At 42.7% G+C, this 19,784-nt stretch overlaps 2 protein-coding genes across 2 annotated transcripts; one reads left to right on the top strand and one right to left on the bottom strand.

Moving 5' to 3' along the window:
- Positions 1 to 1,009: 1,009 nt before the first annotated feature.
- Positions 1,010 to 9,869, top strand: LOC117265852 (short transient receptor potential channel 2-like). Its single transcript, XM_033640610.2, has 13 exons — positions 1,010 to 1,197; positions 1,910 to 2,602; positions 2,695 to 2,895; positions 2,987 to 3,151; positions 3,265 to 3,439; positions 3,522 to 3,722; positions 3,823 to 3,985; positions 4,079 to 4,171; positions 4,943 to 5,135; positions 5,217 to 5,344; positions 5,429 to 5,501; positions 5,600 to 5,717; positions 7,921 to 9,869. Exons 1-13 carry the CDS (start codon positions 1,183 to 1,185, stop codon positions 8,814 to 8,816), a joined length of 3,114 nt encoding a protein of 1,037 aa, XP_033496501.1. The 5' UTR covers positions 1,010 to 1,182; the 3' UTR covers positions 8,817 to 9,869.
- A 709-nt stretch (positions 9,870 to 10,578) lies between these two features.
- LOC117262622 (ribonucleoside-diphosphate reductase large subunit-like) lies at positions 10,579 to 18,059 on the bottom strand. The gene is made up of 19 exons (XM_033635664.2): positions 17,880 to 18,059; positions 16,079 to 16,167; positions 15,764 to 15,941; positions 15,333 to 15,433; positions 15,171 to 15,230; positions 15,048 to 15,087; positions 14,788 to 14,950; positions 14,554 to 14,695; positions 14,372 to 14,455; positions 14,099 to 14,260; positions 13,902 to 13,981; positions 13,617 to 13,818; positions 13,383 to 13,532; positions 13,065 to 13,286; positions 12,906 to 12,982; positions 12,656 to 12,791; positions 11,731 to 11,826; positions 11,425 to 11,613; positions 10,579 to 11,131 (listed from the first exon to the last, which is right to left on the bottom strand). Exons 1-19 carry the CDS (start codon positions 17,896 to 17,898, stop codon positions 10,940 to 10,942), a joined length of 2,382 nt encoding a protein of 793 aa, XP_033491555.1. The 5' UTR covers positions 17,899 to 18,059; the 3' UTR covers positions 10,579 to 10,939.
- Between the last annotated feature and the right edge of the window lie 1,725 nt (positions 18,060 to 19,784).

Here is a 19,784-nt window from a genome sequence, read left to right as displayed (position 1 = left end):
TTAAAGCCAGAAACCAAAGAAGTGTCTTATGATGTCAGTAAGTATAAAGTCTGGAGCTGCTGCATATTCAGTGAGTCAGAGACTGATTATATGGACCCACAAAATGTTTTTTTTAATACTCAAATGAGCTTTTTTCTATTGTAGTGTTCTCAGTCCTCAAACAGAAATGAGCCCATATACTCGGAGCGTTCCCCTGGGTGCACTCTGTGTCATCTGTAACATCTTTCCCACCTTGTCTTTGGAGCAGCTCCTGAATTTATACTTGATGACATCACAAATCTGAGTTTTAACCCTCAGGTTTTTGGATTTGGGAGAGCATTGTTTAACCGTCTTAGACCATTGAAGTTAACATGTATACATTTTGAAAATGGTTTCCCTTTGTTGTATTAAAAGTAAACGTACTCAATGCAGAAACCTGGCCCCTGTGACTGATATATAGTTATATAATTATCAGTCTCAAGGGCCATCTGACTGATTCTGCACTGACAAAGAGCTAATAAACATCAGACAAGTTTCTTTAAACCACACAGAAATGAAGATATCCAAGCCAAGGGAAAAGGAAGGGTTGAAATGTTCACAACAAGGTGAAAGAACACTGTACAGACTTTTGAAGACAAAAATAAAACCGTATAATTTTAGTAAGTGGACTTCCTTAAAGAGAACTGCATGAAAAGAGAGTAGTGAAAAATAATCAGTGTATCTTTTACTTGCAGCTCCTTGTTTTTGCCTCTGCTGTGAACTCCCTCCAGCTCCTCTGGGGGGAAACGATGACAGCTGCTGCCTGTTCAGTAACTGCTACCTTAATTATACCATGGCACTGTTTCCAATGCGGAGACTAGAGTTAATTCCTGTTTGAACACAGAGACAGTTTGGTTTGGGCCCAGCCAAGCATGAATAACTTTGAACTGGCTACGTTTTAATTGGCCTTGCCCCATGGGGGATGAAGTGTGTTATTGAGTTTGTGGGTGCTGATTCCATGCAGTCAGCCGGTAGCACATGATCGCAGCACACCAAAGTGCTCAGTGCTCTTATTGGAGCTGCTTATGCAAGCTACTGATATCTCTCACCTTCATCTTTGAAGCTTAAAATAGCTGCCAAAAAATATATTCCATGTCTCCAGAGAACGTGGTTGTGTTTTCACTTTAGGATCGCTGCTCAAAATTGTGCCGTTTTTCATCAGGAATGGAAAACCTCACGGTAAGCAAGAGTTTTATGTAGAGGTGGTTAGTAGAATTTGTCACTCAGCAGATCTGAGTTTTTAAAAATGGTTGTCATGAGGCTAAATCTGAACCTGCTGTTCTCCAGGCATCCTCTAAACAGCTTTATTTTTATCACATTTTTTATCATATTTTTATTAATGAGTTGTTTTCTTTGATGTCATAAAATGTGTCTTCAGTCATGCACTTATTTGTAGAATTGGCTGCTTTTTATTTTGTGTACATCCTTTCATTTGATCACACATCCTTTTGTCATTTTGCCCAGGCTTTAATTTCTTCCTCTGAAATCAAATTGGGAGTAAGCCCTCTCCCCTTATATCTGACAGTACTTTCACAAAAATCTGTAAATGGCAAGGGTGTAGGTTTCGTTTCAACATTGGAGGGGGGCACATAGCAATCGGGGGGTTGAGGATCCTATGCCATAACATTTTGAGCATCAAGCACTTCATTTTCAGCAATCTGGTGAATTTTCATGCACCTGTTTGTGTCTTTTCTGCATCAATTTAGGGTGTTAATGTTTTTAATTTTGTGAAAGTAAAGGTCCTCTGCTACTTTTATGTTTTTATTAAGGGAGACAAATGCACATGTTCTAAATATTGACGGGGGCGTCCCCCTTGCGTCCCCCTTGAAATGTACACCCATGGTAAATGGGCATCCAATACTGCTGTTAACTGTCCCGTCCTGTCCCTCAGCCGGAGCAATGGCGCGAGATTATGAACAGGAAGATGCGCTTCCCTCCAGAGCTCATCAGTGCCATTCAGGAGGGGAAAATAGAGCTGCTGTGTGGACTGTTGAAGACCGGTGATGGCATCATCCGCCAGCTGGATGAGTCTGAGGATCGTCAGTGGAGAGAGGCCCTCAACTTGTCCATCCGCCTGGGCAATGAGAGTTGTATGGACGCCCTCCTGCAGGGGGTCAAGTTTGACTTCCGGCAGATTCACGAGGCACTGCTAGTCGCTGTAGACACCAACCAGCCCAGAGTGGTGAAGCGGCTGCTGGACCGCCTGGACCAAGAGAAGGGCAACAAGATGGATGTACGCTCCTTCTCTCAGGCCATCTTTGACCACTCTATTGACAACTCCCAGTTTGCCCCTGGTGTGACTCCTCTGACCTTAGCCTGCCAGAAAGACCTGTATGATATAGTCACCATGCTCACTCAAAAAGGTCACGTCATCCCATGGCCACATAAGATATCCTGTGCTTGCCTGGAATGTCGTAATGGCCGGCAGTATGACCTACTGAAGTTCTCCTTGTCCCGTATCAACACCTACCGTGGCATCGCCAGCCGTGCCTACCTGTCCATCACCTCTGATGACGCCATGCTCCAAGCTTTCGGTCTCAGCAGAGAGCTCCGCAAGCTCTCACAAAAAGAGCCAGAGTTCAAGGTCTGTTGAGATTCCTAGACATCCCCACTTCTGGTTCATGTTGGCTGTTTGTGTTGATATTTAAGTCTGCTGTGGCACCTCTCTTCCTGCAGCCTCAGTACCTGAGCCTGGAGGAGCTTTGTCAGGAGTTTGCCGTTGAGTTGCTGGGCATGTGTCGCAACCAGAGCGAAGTGACCACCATCTTGAACAGCTGTGGAGACGAGAGCCAGGATGCCTTAGACGAGCAGGCCTTTGAGGAGGGAATCCCCAACCTGTCACGTCTGCGGCTCGCTGTCAACTACAACCAGAAGCAGGTACGTGGATGCAGAACCTACTGTCAGTCAGAGATCAGTAACAGAAGACATATACGTGATCTGTTTGCTTGTTTTGTTTGTTTTTGTGCAGTTTGTGGCCCACCCAATCTGCCAGCAGGTGCTGTCATCTATCTGGTGTGGGAACCTGGCAGGCTGGAGAGGCAGCAGGACGGCGTGGAAGTTGTTTGTCTCTGTGGGGATCTTTCTCACCATGCCCCTCCTCTGCCTCATCTACTGGATCGCACCCAAGTCAAAGGTCACATCACATCACACAAAAACTGTCGCGAGAGACATTTTATTAAGAGAGTAGGATAAGCACAGGTTTGTCTTGGCCCTGACAGGTCATCGTCTTTTTTTTGTCTTCACCAGCCAGGAAAGTTGCTAAAGATTCCTGTGATCAAGTTTCTCCTCCACTCAGCCTCATATCTGTGGTTTCTCATCACATTACTTGGAGAATCAATAACAATGGAGATATATCGAGACAAATTTGCTTCGCGACACCAGGACATCCTGCACAGCTCCTTCCACATGGTGTGGGTGGTTGGTGGGTTCTCTCTCTCTTTTCTAACCCCCTCTATAATGTACAAATAGAAAACTCAAGGTTTATTCTTGGCTCTCTTATGTAGGATTCTTCTGGTATGAGTGTAAGGAAGTGTGGATCGAGGGGCTGCGGAGTTACTTCCTGGACTGGTGGAACTGCTTGGACATGATGGTGCTCAGCATGTACCTCGCGTCCTTCGCATTGCGCGTGCTTATCATGCTCAAAGGTCACTTCCTCTGCCGTGATCATAACGGCACAGAGGAGTGTATCTACTTCACTCAGACTGGTGAGAAAATATCAAATCGTTCATCCAAAATAGTTGTCGGCGGTCTTCAAAGTTCTTAATGCTGAAGTGGCCTGTTTGGTTTTTGGAAACTGTCTTGCAGTGCGTGACGACTGGCATCAGGAGGACCCCCAGCTGATTGCGGAGGTGCTGTTTGCAGTGACCAGCATGCTGAGCTTCACACGGCTGGCGTACATCCTGCCAGCCCATGAGTCTCTGGGAACTTTGCAGATCTCCATTGGGAAGATGATTGATGATATGATGAGGTAAAAGCACATTTTTATCTTGCTTGCCTATTGATCATTGCCTGGAAGAGAATTCAGATCCAATGACAGAGCTAATGAGAATTTCTTTTTTAGATTTATGTTTATATTGATGATCATTGGAACTGCCTTCCTCTGTGGCATCAACAATGTCTATGTTCCTTACGTCATCTCTCCACATCTTGGCAAGTAAGAATATGGCGTCTGCTGAAAACAAGACTATGCACTATACATAGATCGCAACATTAAAACCACTGACAAATGAAATGATTTGATTTGGGTCCTGGCATTCATGTAGATGTCATTTGACACGCAGCACCCACTGTTGCAGACAGTACTCCCTCAAGGCAATGGTACTCCCTGATGGCAGTGGCCCCTTGAGCAGGACAATGTGCCATGCTACACTGCAAAAACTGCACAAGAACGGCCCGAGGAACATAAGAAAGAGCTCAAGTCATCCAGCCGGCTGCCAGATTTCCCAGAACCCAATCTAATCAAGTATCTGTGGGACGTGCTGCTATCCCAGAGCCAAATCTGATACACAGTTGGATCCACTGAGGGTGTCCTGGGGTATCTGGCACCAGGACATTGGCGATGGATCCTTTGAGTCCTGTGGCATCAGCACGTCTAATGGATGCTTGATTGGATTGGGATCGAAACCTTGCACTCTTTATCATGTTGCTCAGGCCATTCCTGAGCAGATTTTGCGATATGGCATGGTGCATTGTTGGAGTGTTGTTGCCATGAAGGGGTGTAATTGTTTTGCAACAGTGTTTGGGTGGATGGTGCATATGAATGCCAGAACCCAAGGATTTCCAGCAGAACATCAGATTGTAATGAGGTGATCAGTGTTATTCCTATTATCTTTCTGCAGTTTAAATGCTGTGGCTGATCGGTATACAACACCATTATAAGCAGAAAAACAAGGTATGAAAACAGTGTCATTGTGCTTTGCTGCAGGTTTAATGAGACCTTCCACTTCTTATTCTGGACCATGTTTGGTGTGGCCAACCAGGACTACGTGGACATGCCGCAGTTTGTGTTGGCAGAGTTTGTAGGAAGGATTCTATACGGCATCTTCACACTGGTTATTGTCATCGTCCTGCTCAACATGCTTATTGCTATGATCACCAACTCCTTTCAGAAAATTGAGGTGAAGTGATATTTTTGTGCCACAGCTACAATAAAAGCAGAGACCAGACTTGTACTGACATCTCAACGTTTTTTATTTCAGGATGACGCAGATGTCGAGTGGAAATTTGCCAGGTCAAAGCTGTACCTCAGTTACTTCAGAGAAGGCCTTACAATGCCAGTGCCCTTCAACATCATCCCCTCACCCAAAGCTTTCTTTTACATCTTGAGGTAAGGTTTACGACTCCAAAACACATTTCACCTGCGATATTACCTCATTGTGTATCTATTTCTGAAATTTGATTTCTGTTCCAGGGGTATCTTTAGACGAATCTGCTGCTGCTGCACGTGTAATTCTGAGACAAAATATCCCCCTATTGCCTCTATGGTAAGTGTGTCTTTAATGCTTACATACTGTGTGACTGTAGTAAAAAATGCATATTCTTTGTTGTGCGCTAAAATGTGATGGTGAATGTGTGTTTTAAGACTAACGGTAAGGAATCTGAAGACAGCCAGTTACCTTACCGGCAGCAGGTGATCAGAGCTCTGGTGCAACGCTACATTGAGTCAGCTCGCAGGGAGTTCGAGGAGACCAAGAGGAAAGGTAGGTCAGACAGTAACTCACTGACAAGACCTGTTGGGTCACAAACCTGTCGCCCCCCTGGTTATCAGATAAAAAGTCTAAACTTATCAATGACTTAACTTTTATGCTTTTGAGTGGTCTGTACATAGCTGCACATGCTATGTAAAGATATTGTGGAGAAATGGCATCCTGAGCAGAGAGTGAAGTCACACTCCTTCTGTGTGTGTTCTAACCGTAGATGTATAATAACTAGGTACCAGACCCCAAGATGGCACCTGTTCAAGCCAATGGAACTGCTTGCCTGGTGCATACACCAAAAAAGTTTCTAGCAAAAAAGTCCCTGTGTGTGTATCCCACTGGCTAGCTGCTCACAGCTTCTCTGCACTGTGTTCATACAGCAGTTAGCACCAATGCTGTCACACTGCTGTGGAAGTGTAGCACTGACCCTCGAATTCGCTGGCTTCTGGAGCCAGCCTCAAGTGGCCATTAGAAGAACAGCAGTTTTTTGCGCTTCAGCACTGACTATATTTTTCAGCCCTGGAGGTTGCTGTTTGTTAAAGGATAACTTCGGTATTTTTCAACCTGGGCTCTATTTCCCCATGTATATGTGTGCGTATGATTCATAGGTACAACTCGTTCTAAAATTGGTTCAGTATTGAGGGAGGCGGATGCAGCCGGGAGCCGCGAAACGAGCTAAAACGGTAACGGGGGCAAATGCGTCCTGTATAAGTTTGCGCATTAAAAGTGCTTTTTTTTCACCACTGACTGGTTCAGATCGCCAGTGCTATCTCTGTAAATAGCATACTAGCCTTTCCCTGACCCTTCACCTCCTGTGGGCTGTGTGATGTCACGAGCTTTGCTCCACTGTGTTTGTAGCTCTCTCTACTCGTGGGACAGCCGTTTTCTTGAGGAAGAGGTGTTTCGGGATTGGATGTCTTCTCTTCTTCGGCTGGCAGTAGCCATCTTGGGAGAAGTGAGCACTGCAGACCCGATGGTCTGCAAGGCGCAGTGTCTGGACAGGAGTGTTAGCATCCATTTGTAGCACAACTAGCCACAACTTCAGCATCTCGCCGTCCGACAAAGGCAGCCTATGAAAGCTGTACGCGGTGTTGCGCGACATCCTGTTCTTGCAATTCGGATAAGCACAAACACGAACCATTGTTTCCAATCAATGCAGTAAAACTCTCAGCTGTACTCCGGGACAACCAGCGCCACTCTGAGCGGCGCTCAGCATGGCTCCTCTGTTTTCTTCCGGCAACAAGCAAAGCTCTCGCGAGATGACATCACAGCCCAGAGCAAGTGAAGGGTCAGGGAAACGCTTAGTATGCTATTTACAGAGATAACACTGGCGATCTGAACCGGTCAGTGGCGAAAAAAAGCACTTTTAATACACAAACCTATACGGGACGCATTTGCCCCTGTTACCGTTTTAGCTCGTTTCACGGCTCCCGGCTGCATCCGCCTCCCTCAATACTGAACCAATTTTAGAACGAGTTGTACCTATGAATCATACGCACACATACACATGGGGAAATAGGGCGCAGGTTGAAAAATACCAAAGTTATCCTTTAAAGAAACATAAAAATAGAGCTTGTTTATTGAAAAAAGTGTGAGGAGCCCTGAATGTCCACAAATTCTGCAGCAGAAACACCTGGCTGCACATTTGACCTGTGCAGGGCTGCTGTGATCGGAGTATGACACTAGACAGGTTGAGTAAGACGGCTGAACATGCAATTCATATATTATACGTATTTATTTATTTTCTGAAACAGCATAGCCTCTTCAAGGTCATGGGTGGGCTAGAGCCTATACCAGCTGACACTGGACATGACATTATATACTGTTATATTATTACTGTCTGTTTATTAGCTGGCCCCTGGCCTCCTGTCATTTTGCAAAGGTGCCCCCCGACAAAACATGTTGGGTATCCCTGATGTACACTATGTACAGCCCTGTTTAATTATTAATTAAATGAGTCATGCTTTAGTAGCAGTGGTTGAGTTGACTGTGAAGGCGGTGACCAAAGAACTGTCTGACAAATGAAAGTATTAAATAAAAAGCAGACGTCTTCTGTAATTATTGCAATTAAGCCAAAGAGTCACACTTTATAAAATAACAGTTTCTGCTGTGAAAACGCATTTGATTCAAATCCCCAGCCTGTAATATTATGCATCATGTAAGTGCCTGCATGCTGAATTGTGACTGAAGTATTCTCTTCCCTCAGATATCGGTAATCGGATCACTGAGCTGACCAAAACAGTCAGCAGGATGCGCAGTGATATGACGGTGGTCCAGCAGCTTCTGATGGATGATGGGCACACTGGAAGAGAGGCACTGACCAAGGATGGCTCCTCCTTTCTGGGGAAATACATCATTGGCGCCAAGAACAATTTCAGAGGTTTTAACAGCAAGCAAGATGACAAAAATTCATCACTTAAAGTGACAGTGCACTACAGAGGGGATGGGGTGGATAAAGAAAAGGTTTACTCAGATACAGAACAGGAGTCAGACACACAACAGAATCAGATCGGGGAATGTGCAGCAGAGGAATCAAAGCAGGTAACAGACTGTGATGTGGTGAAAATGGAGGAAGGCAGAGCTAAAATGGAGCTCGGAGACAAAAAGGAGACTGAGTCAAAAGAGCAGGTGGAAGCAGACAAAAATGAAAATACTGATAATGAAGTGAGAGAGGAAGTGGTGGCAGTGACAAGTTTTACTCGTGTAGAAGAAAAAGTAAAGGCTGAAGCCACACAGGATGAGGCAGAAAAAAGAAGGGAAGGAGAGATTCTCACAGACGCAAAGGAGGGTGAAAAACACAAAGAAACAACCCCCGAGCAAGCTCAAAGCATCAAAGTCAACAGTGAAAAGACAGACACAAAGACAGTGGCAAACAGGATGAAAGACGTAGAGCTGCAAGAAAAAAAAGTGGAGGCAAAATGGATGAAGGGCAAAAAGTTTGAGCGTGATGCAGCAGAGAAGTCCATTGTCAGGGAGAGCAATGTGAAACCTGGAGCCAATAAAATGATTCCCTCACCAACAGGCAGCAGCAGCTCACAGGACACAGGCTTTGGTTCGCAAGAAGGGGAGGGATCAATTGATGGGACATTAGTGAGACCGTAACCATAGCGATGTCCCATGTAAAGGGCCACACAGAATTTTTCAGGGATTGGCTCTTTGATAAATCTAATTAAATATCTGATAAGAGGGAACATTTTGGGAAATAAAGTCTTGCACATAACCGCCTGTAAAACAGCAAATTGTCATTTTTATCTTTTGGTTGTTGTACTGATTAAACAAACACAACATTATGTGCTAATTGATTATTTTGTAGCTGCTGGTATGTGGATTTTGTTACGATTGGATAGATGTTTCCCCTGTTTGCAGTTGTGCTAAGCTAATCAGCTTCTAGCCTCATGTTTACAGTAAAAAGGTTATTCAGTTGATAATCTGAGCAAAAATATTTTCTTATATTGAAATAAAATCCTTCAGCTATACAAAGGCATAGGTTTCATTTCAGCAGTGGGGGTGGGGGTCCTCCACCAGAAAATTTCAAGCATCAAACACTTAATTTCCTGCATTCTGGTGCACTTTTATGCACCAATTTATGGTGTAAATGTCTTTAATTTTGTAAAAATAAGTGTTGTCAAAACTAAAGGTCTTTGCTACTTTCATGACTTTATCAGGGGGAAATGCACATGCTCTAAATATCGAGGGGGATGTGTCACGTGTCCCCCTGAAATTTACGCTTATGCAGCCACAGATCTGTTACAATGTCGATTTTCTCATTTTTAAAATGAATATTCTCATAATTACTTGCTGAGAAAGAGATGACCTTGTTGCCTTTTCTCTCATCACATGTTAAAGCTGCCAATGGATTTAACTCAAATAGTTAATGTGCCTTTAAATTCAGCATACAGAACATACACCACCTGTATAAGCATCAGTGGCAGTAAAATAGGGTTTCAGTGCCTTACAATTAGAAAATACCTTGATTAGAGTATTGCTGCTCAGTGCTGGGTGTCTTTCTCCTGACTGCTGTTTTTGAGACGCCACTGTTCAACAGCAAAGAGCCTCTGTTTGTCATTCTGGTTTCTCTTCATGCTTTAATATCAGAAGAAAGTAGCCTTGTCTTCAGTTGAAATTTTGCACTGTAGTTACTCTGTAACACTAATAAAACATTCGAATCATGTTTATTTCTGTCTCTCTGTATTTCATGAACATAGCATAAGGGAAAATGAACTCTGTGCTGACTGAGGTTAGAGTTAATGTTTAATTTAATTCGGTGGCAGACCAACACCCTGCTACAGTGTGGCAATGCAGGTCTCAGCTTGCTTTACACATACTGCTCCCATGAGGTCGCATGCATGAACACACCACTTCATTAATTCATTACCTGCAGCATCACCTGTCCCAAGACACAGCCCGACCAGACTCTTCCTACAGAAAAACACCTTGCAATTGCAATATTGCATGACTGATGCCATCACCAATTTCATGTAGGTGTTGAGTGTGTTCTGTCCTGCGACACCACAGATAATGAAAACATACTTTAATCTGACACAAAAGCCTCTGTCCCTTTTTACTAGGAAATTAGGTTTGCGTCTTACATGCACAGGCATGTCGTATCACCAACCAATCAGTCACACTCCTTTTAGAGCATCCCGTGTGACAGGAAAGCAGATCTCTCCTGCCTCTCATTTCCTAATAAACAAGTGACATTAATTACAGCATGCTCACTCACTCTAATTCAGCTCATTTTTGCTGTAGAAAATGTGGAAGACTCTTCATCTTTGTAAATATAAAACAAAATTACTGCAGGTCTAATACACGTATAACAGAAGCACTACAAATACTTGACATTAGTGTAATAATGAGACTTAAATTAAGACCACTGTATGACATGTTTAATTTCCACACATCTGACAGACAAACATGAAATTCATTAATGTGACCCACATATTATAAAACTGTATTGATTAAAAAAATACCTAAGGGTAGTTTTAATTCATTGCACCCTGTTCATTCTATACAAACATGCATACAACACAACTTATTATGAAAATCCAGATAATATTAAATAAAAACAGCAAAGATTTGTGACCTGTTCACAGCGGCATATGTAAAACCCTCATTACATCATCATATACAAATAAAAAGCACCAAGTGTTTCCAAAAACACGTTTTAAACAGGAGAAGTTGATGGATAAGAGGAAGTGTGTTTATCTGTGTGAACCACACTTCACTTATGAGCCGCACATCAGGCACTCATCCTTGTTTGCTAAGGAACACACCATGGCAGCAGTGTTCCGCTGTTTGGTCTCCTCCTTGTTGCTCTTGGCTGACTGGGCTTCCTTTATTTTCTCCTTGTTGAGGGTGAACTGAATGGGGTTGGCTGCAGGCTTCGTCCGCAGGTAGTACATGCCTGTTTTCAGGCCCTGCAGGGAAAAGAAGACATTTAGATGTTTCTTGGCGCTGTGATGCAGCATACGGTATATCAAGCCTGTATTCTTTTTTTTTTTTTAAAGATATTTTTATGGGCATTTTTTGCCTTTAATTGATAGGACAGCAAAATGTGAAAGGAGGGGAGAGAGAGGGAGAGACATGCAGCAAAGGGCCACAGGCTGGAGTTGAACCTGGGCCACTGTGGCAGCAGCCTTGTAAATGGGGCGCCTGCTCTACCACTAAGCCACCGACACCCCAAGCCTGTATTCTTTTATTCCTGACTTACCAGCTTCCAACCGTAGAAGTGCATGCTGGTCAGTTTTCCGTAGTTTGGCTCAGCAATATGGATGTTTAGGGACTGGCTCTGGTCAATGTAGGCACCACGATCTGCTGCCATCTTGATGACAGTCTTCTGAGAGATTTCCCACACAGTTTTATACAGCTGCTTCAGATCATCAGGGATCTCTTTAATATCCTGTGGGCAAGTCAGATGGGTTGGTGATCACCAAACAGGAAGTCATTTGAAATCACAGCAACATTTAAAGCAGTGATACTAAAGATCTTAGTTAAGATTTTAAGTGTGACACTTTACCTGGATGGATCCATTCTGAGCAATCAGCTGGTTCTTCATTTCGTCACTCCACAGTCCTCTTTCTGTGAGGTCCTTCAGCAGGTGAGGGTTCACAATCTATTGGAGAGGCAGAAAAGTCACTAAGCAGCTTTTCCTTCTAAGGTTCCTGCTGCTTAAGGCGGGTTTGATGTCAGACTTTTCAATGTCACTTGGAATTAAATTTAAGACTAATTTTATCATTTCCAAAAGTAAAGGGGGAAAAAAACACAAAACAAACCATGAACCGACACCAATTACTTAGGGTTAAGGACACATTTACCCATGTAACATAACACACGTCTTGTTTTGTCCCTTAGTGGAGATCAGGGTAGAGGAGAACTGGGAAATACCTGCCGTATGTTGGCAGGTTTTCTTGGCAATTGTGTGTATCTCTCTCTGCATGTGGGATTTCACTGCCATTGTGCAGAGTTTGAAAAACATTTTGCATTGCCTTGTACCAGTTTTAGCCATGCCCCAAAATCTTGGTTGAATAGCCAGTTTTTATTGAATTTGTACTACAATGACAGCTAGTTAGCAGATAGTTGATCCTCTGCTCTGAGCATAGCGACTGGAAGCAAAAAATGAGTGTTGCTGGTTCCATCTTCTGATCAGCATGACACTAATGCAAAAGGAATTCTATAAATTATTTTAAACAAAATAGTTGTTACAAATTATTTTTGGTATTTTACAATGTAACATCAGAAACCAAGATTCATAAAATCCTACTCCCTAATGTCTTTGCATTTTTAAGTATTTTGAAAGAGTGATTTAAGACATTTTAATACCAAGTAAGGCCTTATTTTTATATTAATCAATACAATGCCTTCTGAGACTTTTTAAGGACCCACAGGAACCCTGTCCTTCACAGCTGTGGAGACACAAAGCAGCAAATGCATTTAGTGCTGACCTGAAATTCTCCAGAGAGCACCCTGCGGGTGTAGATGTTGCTGGTGTAAGCCTCAATGGACTCGTTGTTGCCCAGGATCTGGGCAGTGGAAGCTGTGGGCATGGGGGCCATGAGCAGACTGTTCCTCACACCATGCCTGAGGACACACAGGGACAGGGAAGGAGCTGAATCAGGGATGAGCTTCGATCTCTACATACAATAGATATAAGATGAGATATACCAACAAGGAAGTCATTTCAGGAACACTTACTTGGCAATTTTCGCCTTCAGTGCTTTCCAGTCGTGGAGATCTGTTGGAGTTTTATTCCACATGTCATGCTGAAGAATCTGGAAAATAAAATTAGTTAGGATCTGAGCCCAGACAGCTAAACCATGTCCAAGGATGGATTTTAACACAAAAACTACTCACTCCCTTGCTGACAGGAGAGCCTGCGTAGGTTTCATAAGGGCCGAGCTCTGCCGCCAGCTCACAGCTGGCCTCCAGGGCAGCGTAGTAGATGGTCTCAAAGATCTGAATGTTGAGCAACTGGGCCTCTGCGCTTTCAAATGGATAACGCATAAGGATGAAGGCATCTGCAAGACCCTGCACACCGATTCCAACCGGTCTGTGACGCTTGTTAGACCGTTCAGCCTGTAAAGCAGGACAGAGGAGCCATTTGTTAACACAGAGCACATAAGACCCGGCTGCATGACTGATAAAGAAGCAACACCAGATAAGAAAGCGCACCTCGATCACTGGGTAGTAGTTGATGTCAATAATCTTGTTCAGGTTCTTGACAATGACTTTGGTGACAGATGCAAGCTTTTTAAAGTCATAGGTCCTTTCTGGGGTGACGTACATGTTGAGGGCGATAGACGCCAGGTTACACACTGCAACCTGAGAAACAAACCAAACAAGCATTAACAAAATAATGTAATGACTAATTTGAATATTACAGAATCAATATCTCCTGCCCCTCACCTCGTCTTTGCTCGTGTACTCTACGATCTCTGTGCACAGATTGCTGGATTTGATGGTGCCCAGATTCTGCTGGTTGCTCTTCCTGTTGCAGGCGTCCTTGTAGAGCATGTATGGTGTGCCGGTTTCTGTCTGTGACTCAATGATGGCGTACCACACCTGCTGAGCCTTCACCACACGCTTAGCTCTGCCCTCCTTCTCATAACTGAAGACAGACCAGATACATGGGACAGGTTAGCACTGAGAAATGAACTGTTTGTTCAAAACAGTTTGTGGAGCTGGTCTTACCGAGTGTAGAGCTCCTCAAACTCCTCTCCCCAGCACTCCTCTAAGCCAGGACATTCACTGGGACACAGTAGAGACCAGTCCTACAAGAACAGGAGAGAGACAGTAAGACTAAAAGAACATAGTAGATTAAAGATCATGTGGCTTAATATTAACTGATGTAAATGTGAGTCAGGGAGGAGACTCTCGCAGATGTTCACCTGATTGCTTTCCACTCGTTTCATAAATAAGTCTGGGATCCACATGGCGAAGAACAGGTCTCTGGCCCTCTGCTCCTCTTTCCCTGTGTTCTTCTTCAACTCTAAGAAGTCAAACACATCAAAATGCCACGGCTCCAGGTACACAGCGAACGCCCCGGGTCTCTGAACAAGCAAACACAGAGAGCAAGGTGAATTAAATTTACTACCAGCGATGTCTCTAGTCTAGAGCAACAATGTCAAGCTCCATTATCAGTATGCGCTGCAAATCTTCACCTTGTTACCACCCTGGTCAACATAACGTGCCGTGTTGTTGTAGACTCGAAGCATAGGAACCAGCCCATTGGAAGTGCCATTAGTCTGAAAAACAAGAACCACTGTAAGCAATGCAAAAAGGACAAAATATAAGCCCCTCTATATCTGCTTGATTTGAATCCCTGCTGTGTGTGTTAACTCACCCCAGCAATGTAGCTGCCTGTTGCTCTGATGCAGCTCACTGCCAATCCAATACCTCCAGCTGATTTAGAGATGAGGGCACATTGCTTCAGTGTGTCATAAATACCTTCAATGCTGTCATCCTTCATGGCCAGCAAGAAACAACTGCAAGAACACAAACAAATTGGATTATTGTGGGGAAAAAAAAATCAAGTTAAAGAAGAAAGCGTCAGAGCTACTTTGCTCAGAGGCTTTACCTAGACAGCTGTGGCTTGTTGGTGCCAGCGTTGAACAGAGTAGGTGAAGCATGGGTGAACCACTTCTCTGACAGCAGGTTGTAGGTCTCAATGGCTGCATCAATGTCTTCTTTGTGAATCCCAACAGCCACTCTCATTAGCATGTGCTGGGGCCTCTCGGCAACTACAGAAGAAAGACATTCATTAGTAATTTTAAGAATTAAAACTAGTAGTCTCTGTGCCCATAAACACACTAAGCTTTAAGAAAAATCTATTCTCACCTTTGCCGTTAATCTTCAACAAATACGACCGCTCAAGAGTCTATCAGAGAAAAAGGGACAAATTAGATTCATAATCCAGGTATCCGCTTGAGATGTTGAATGTGAGATGGAATGAAAAATTACCTTAAAGCCAAAGAAGTTGTAAGAGAAGTCTCTGTCATAAATGATGGCTGAGTTGAGGCGCTGCAAAGGAAAGAAGATATTATGTTAAAAGGCTGCTACGCATAATTATAGTGATTTCAGATTTGAAAACATGGACAAAACACATCATCAAATGTGACTTACACCCTTGTTTTCAAGTACAATGTCGAGCGTCTCTTTGGCGATCATGGGAGAGTGTTGTTTGTTCAAGGGGTTCACGTAGTTGTACAGGTCTTCCATCACATCTATGAAAGCAAAGGGGAAAGAAAGTGTAATATCAGGTAGTTCAAACACTTCACAACGTACAGTCAATGTGCTATCTCACACAGCAAATGCCGTATGTTAAATGAGTGTAGGTATTGTTTAATGAGACTGATCTGAATGGCTCACTACCCTGTCTAAACAATTTCCTAAGGGGAACCCCATATCACAATCTGCAGCATCATTTTTTACCAAAAGATGGTGAAATTAATGTATACTGCAATATTGCTGTTATTTATTTCAATGCAAAGTCATATTTCTGAGCACATTTATTGCATACACAAATGGTATAGTAACTTAAAACTTGTACACACCACTGAAGACTTTCTTGGTCTCTTTATGCAGGTTAGACACCGCAATTCGTGCAGCCAGGAGCGCATAGTCAGGATGTTTGGTGGTGAGGGTGGCGGCGGTCTCTGCCGCCAGAGTGTCCAGCTCCACAGTGGTGACTCCGCTGTACAGACCCTGGATCACCTTCATCGTGATCTGAGCCTGCAGGAACAAGAGGTGAAGGGGTTACATGCTGTAGAATATCACCGGAGTGGAGTCAACAACCGTGTCACTCATTTACATCGCTTGATGTTTCGCTTTTTAGTGTTGATAAGTAAGTTTTAGTGGTTTGAACTCACAGGGTCCACAAAGTCAGAGTTGAGTCCGTAGCAAAGCTTCTGGATGCGAGATGTGATTTTGTCAAAAGTAACGGCCTCCTGGCGTCCATCTGAAAAAACAAACAATATTATTAGTCATCAAACTTATTTGGTCATTTCTGAGGTAAATTCTTAGTTCATGAATATAATTGCTAGGGCCCGACCAATATGGATTTTATATAATATGGGGCCGATTCCGATATTATGGAATAAAAAAATGTGATAACCGATATATTGGCAGATTAATTTTTTACATTTTTCAATTTAAAAAACCCCAAAATACCTGCTTTTGATGGTTTAAATGTAGTTCAAACACTCGTTACAAAGATATAAACTGAAGGAAGAACATTTTACTATTTAAAATACTTTTATTATCAGAAATTGTGTGGAACAAGCAGCATATGAACAATTTGAACACATAATAAATCAAAAATATGATGTGCAAAAAGGCAGTACACCTCTGGGAAATAAAATAATCATGCAAAGTCTGTATGAATTAAGACATTCACATGTATGTTCACAGCACCAGAGTTCTTCTTATTCTTGCCAATTTAACAGAGGTAGGTTATAGTGCAAAAGTAACACAAGGACATCATTTCTAAGTAAAACACCATATTCCCTGCATTTTATTTGTGATGAAAATATAAGTGTTAACATCGGCGTCAATCCGATTATTCTCTAATGGCTATAATCGGTCGATTAAATCGGCTGGCCGATAAATTGGTCGGGCCCTAATAATTGCAGTCAAGAAATATCAGTGCTATGGCTGTGAACTGGATTCCCTCTACCAGGGGGTGTCATAGTGAGGGGGAAACAGGGACTGATTACCCAGGGCTCCAATAGGAGGGAGCAGTAATTAGTGCCATGACTAAATTAAAACTGCCTGAATAAATTGGTTAAAAAGACTGAATGCATATAAAAGTAGTGGAAGCTCTCTGAGGCCCCTCTCACCCCTTAAAGACACAATCTACTCTGCCCATGCACTCGCATTTATCTCTAAATGCAGTTAGAGCTGAGAAAGTGACTGCTTGTGCAAGACAAGAAATCAAGGCTCCAAAAAGGAACAGAAAGGAAAATACCCAAACTGACTTAGTAAAATAAATAAATAAAATCAAAAGGTGCCTGAGAGAGCATGGATCATGAGAGAAAGAGCAGGGGGCCCCACAGAGACTGCTCATGCATAGGGCCCAGGATGTGGTGCTGCACACCCCTGCCCTCTACTGATCAATGAACTGAATGGAGCCCGCGCTGAACACCTGTCTGACCAGTTACTGTTTACAACAAAGTCTTCTTACTTGGCGCCAATACCACAGATGCTGAACATGACTGTAATAACCCTGTCAGTACACAGCTCCTATATAAAGGGAAGTTTGCCAACGCCTTAATGTCGCAAAACACCGGCGGAAACAAATTAAACATTAAAGTCAAAACTTGTCAACGAGTATAGTGAATGCATTTAAATGTTATCTTCAACATTATTCAAAATAAAGAGGCAGCAAACCTGCAAAGAGAAAAATAAAGTGTCACCGGCTGAGCTTCCATAGCTATCTCTTTGTTTAGTGTCTCGATGACACCACACAAAGAAACACACACTCGAACATGAATGAAACGTTGCTCCAGGCTGCAGTGTTGCATCTCTTCATAGTTTCAACATGTATCACCGCTTGGATACAATTTTAAACACTTAATGAGTTTTTCCTGACCTTCACATCCCCCTTCACACTAAAACACTGCATTATCCAAACACTATCTGACAGCATTAAACTGAAGTGAGCCACTATACCTCTCTTAATGACGTGCATGTTTGCAGCAGAGCAGCTGGTTTCCTCACACAGCGGGTTGGTGATGTTTTCTCCTCGGCTTTGACACGATGAGCTGCCTGTGCTGCTGCTGCTGCTGCTGCTGCAGAGTTGTTACAGCAGGTTATTACTCTGTGTGAGAACAATCAGCCGACACAGTTGAATCTCAAACTGGGCGCCAACAACCCGCGAGCCAGTTACACTGAAATGCGTCAGCGGGACAGCCAATCAGAGCAGACTCCATCAGACTTTTAAACCAATAACAATCCGTCGTCAGTCATTTTTACAACTTCCGGTCCCGTTTCTGGGTAAATGTGGCGGGATATTTTCTACACAACGGGTTTTATAACATGTAATTATCCTGTCTCATTTAAGGATTGCTTCATATGTGCTGTTTGTTGCAATATGGAAATTTCCAGCTCCCACATATGAATGTGACTGGAGTTATAAACAAGTTGTGACTCGCATAGTTATATGCATTTCCTTCCTTACATGATAACTACACTAATAGCCTACATGTTTAGATTATATCAGTACTCTTCAACATCAGCATAATGGCAAGACTATGTATATATTCATGAATGAATTAAAGCAGTATAACTGGAGCGACATCCATTACAATTATATCCATAGTAGCTCATCAGACAAACAGGTTGCACCATTCATGAAACATAAAAATCAGCTTTTATTGATCTCACAGAAGATTCAGAGTCCAACAGGCTCCACTGAACGGGTTGAGGAGCTTTTTAATTTCTCAGTCTGTGAAACTACTAAATCAGAATTTGGGTTTTACGTAGGCCTCAGTGTACCTGAGATATTTGTAATGGGGCCTTTGGTTTTGCTGTTTAAGTTTGTGTTTTGTGTTTTTGTATTTAGGCCTATGTGGCAAAACACATTTCAGAAAATGCTCTGATTTGACAGTGAAATCAAAAATAAAATGAATACAGTAAATATGCACTTTACTTTAACCATTTGCACTACTTCATATCTGCTGCTGTTGGTCTTTTGCACCACATGTACATCACATCGTCATTGATTGTACATAGTTTGGATTATCTTTAGAGCGTCTTGTCTGTTAGGTTATACTGCTTAGTTTATTTGACTTGTATTATATTGTTTTTTATTGTATCATTATCATTATCATTATTATTATTATTATTATTGTTATTCCAATTCAGCTTTGTTTTAGCTTTTAAATTATATGGCATTTCGATTCTTCTGTATGTCCTGCACATGTAGTGAATTGACATTAAACTTTTGAACTTAGAACTTTTTATTTACTTTTTTGATAATGAGTTGTGCATTGGTTCTAGTGATATTCATATTCAGCATTTAATTTTTATTGAATGGTTGAATTTTTTTTTTTATCCTTACAAGCATATCATGGGGCGGCAGTAGCTCAGTCCATAGGGACTTGGGTTGGGAACCGGAGGGTCGCCAGTTCAAGTCCCCGTCTGGACCAATATATGGAGCGTGGACTGGTAGCTGGAGAGGTGCTCCTGGGCACTGCCGAGGTGCCTCTGAGCAAGGCACCGAACCCCCCAACCGCTCGGAGCGCCACTCAGACATCTCTACACTTAGTGCATGTATAAGTCCGGTTTGTGCACGTGTGTGTTCGGACCTGTGTGTAATTGACAGAGTGAAAAATTGAATTTCCCCTCAGGGATTATAAAGTATATAAAATTTAAAAAAAAAAATAAAATCATGTTTGATAAATTAATCTCTGCAAATGGCTCTGTCTAAATATAAAACATCATAATGTCATGGAAACATCAGTAGATTATCCAAAACTAAGTTGCCGTTTGCGAGCTATGACTTCGCTTCAGACTCTCTGACGAACAACAAAGAAACAAACGAAGAAAGTCGCAGCTTTACTGTTTGACCTACAT

The sequence above is a fragment of the Epinephelus lanceolatus genome, chromosome 11 (genome assembly GCF_041903045.1).
Source record: "Epinephelus lanceolatus isolate andai-2023 chromosome 11, ASM4190304v1, whole genome shotgun sequence".
Lineage (NCBI taxonomy): Eukaryota > Metazoa > Chordata > Actinopteri > Perciformes > Serranidae > Epinephelus > Epinephelus lanceolatus.
This window is presented reverse-complemented; position numbering and strand designations above follow the sequence as displayed.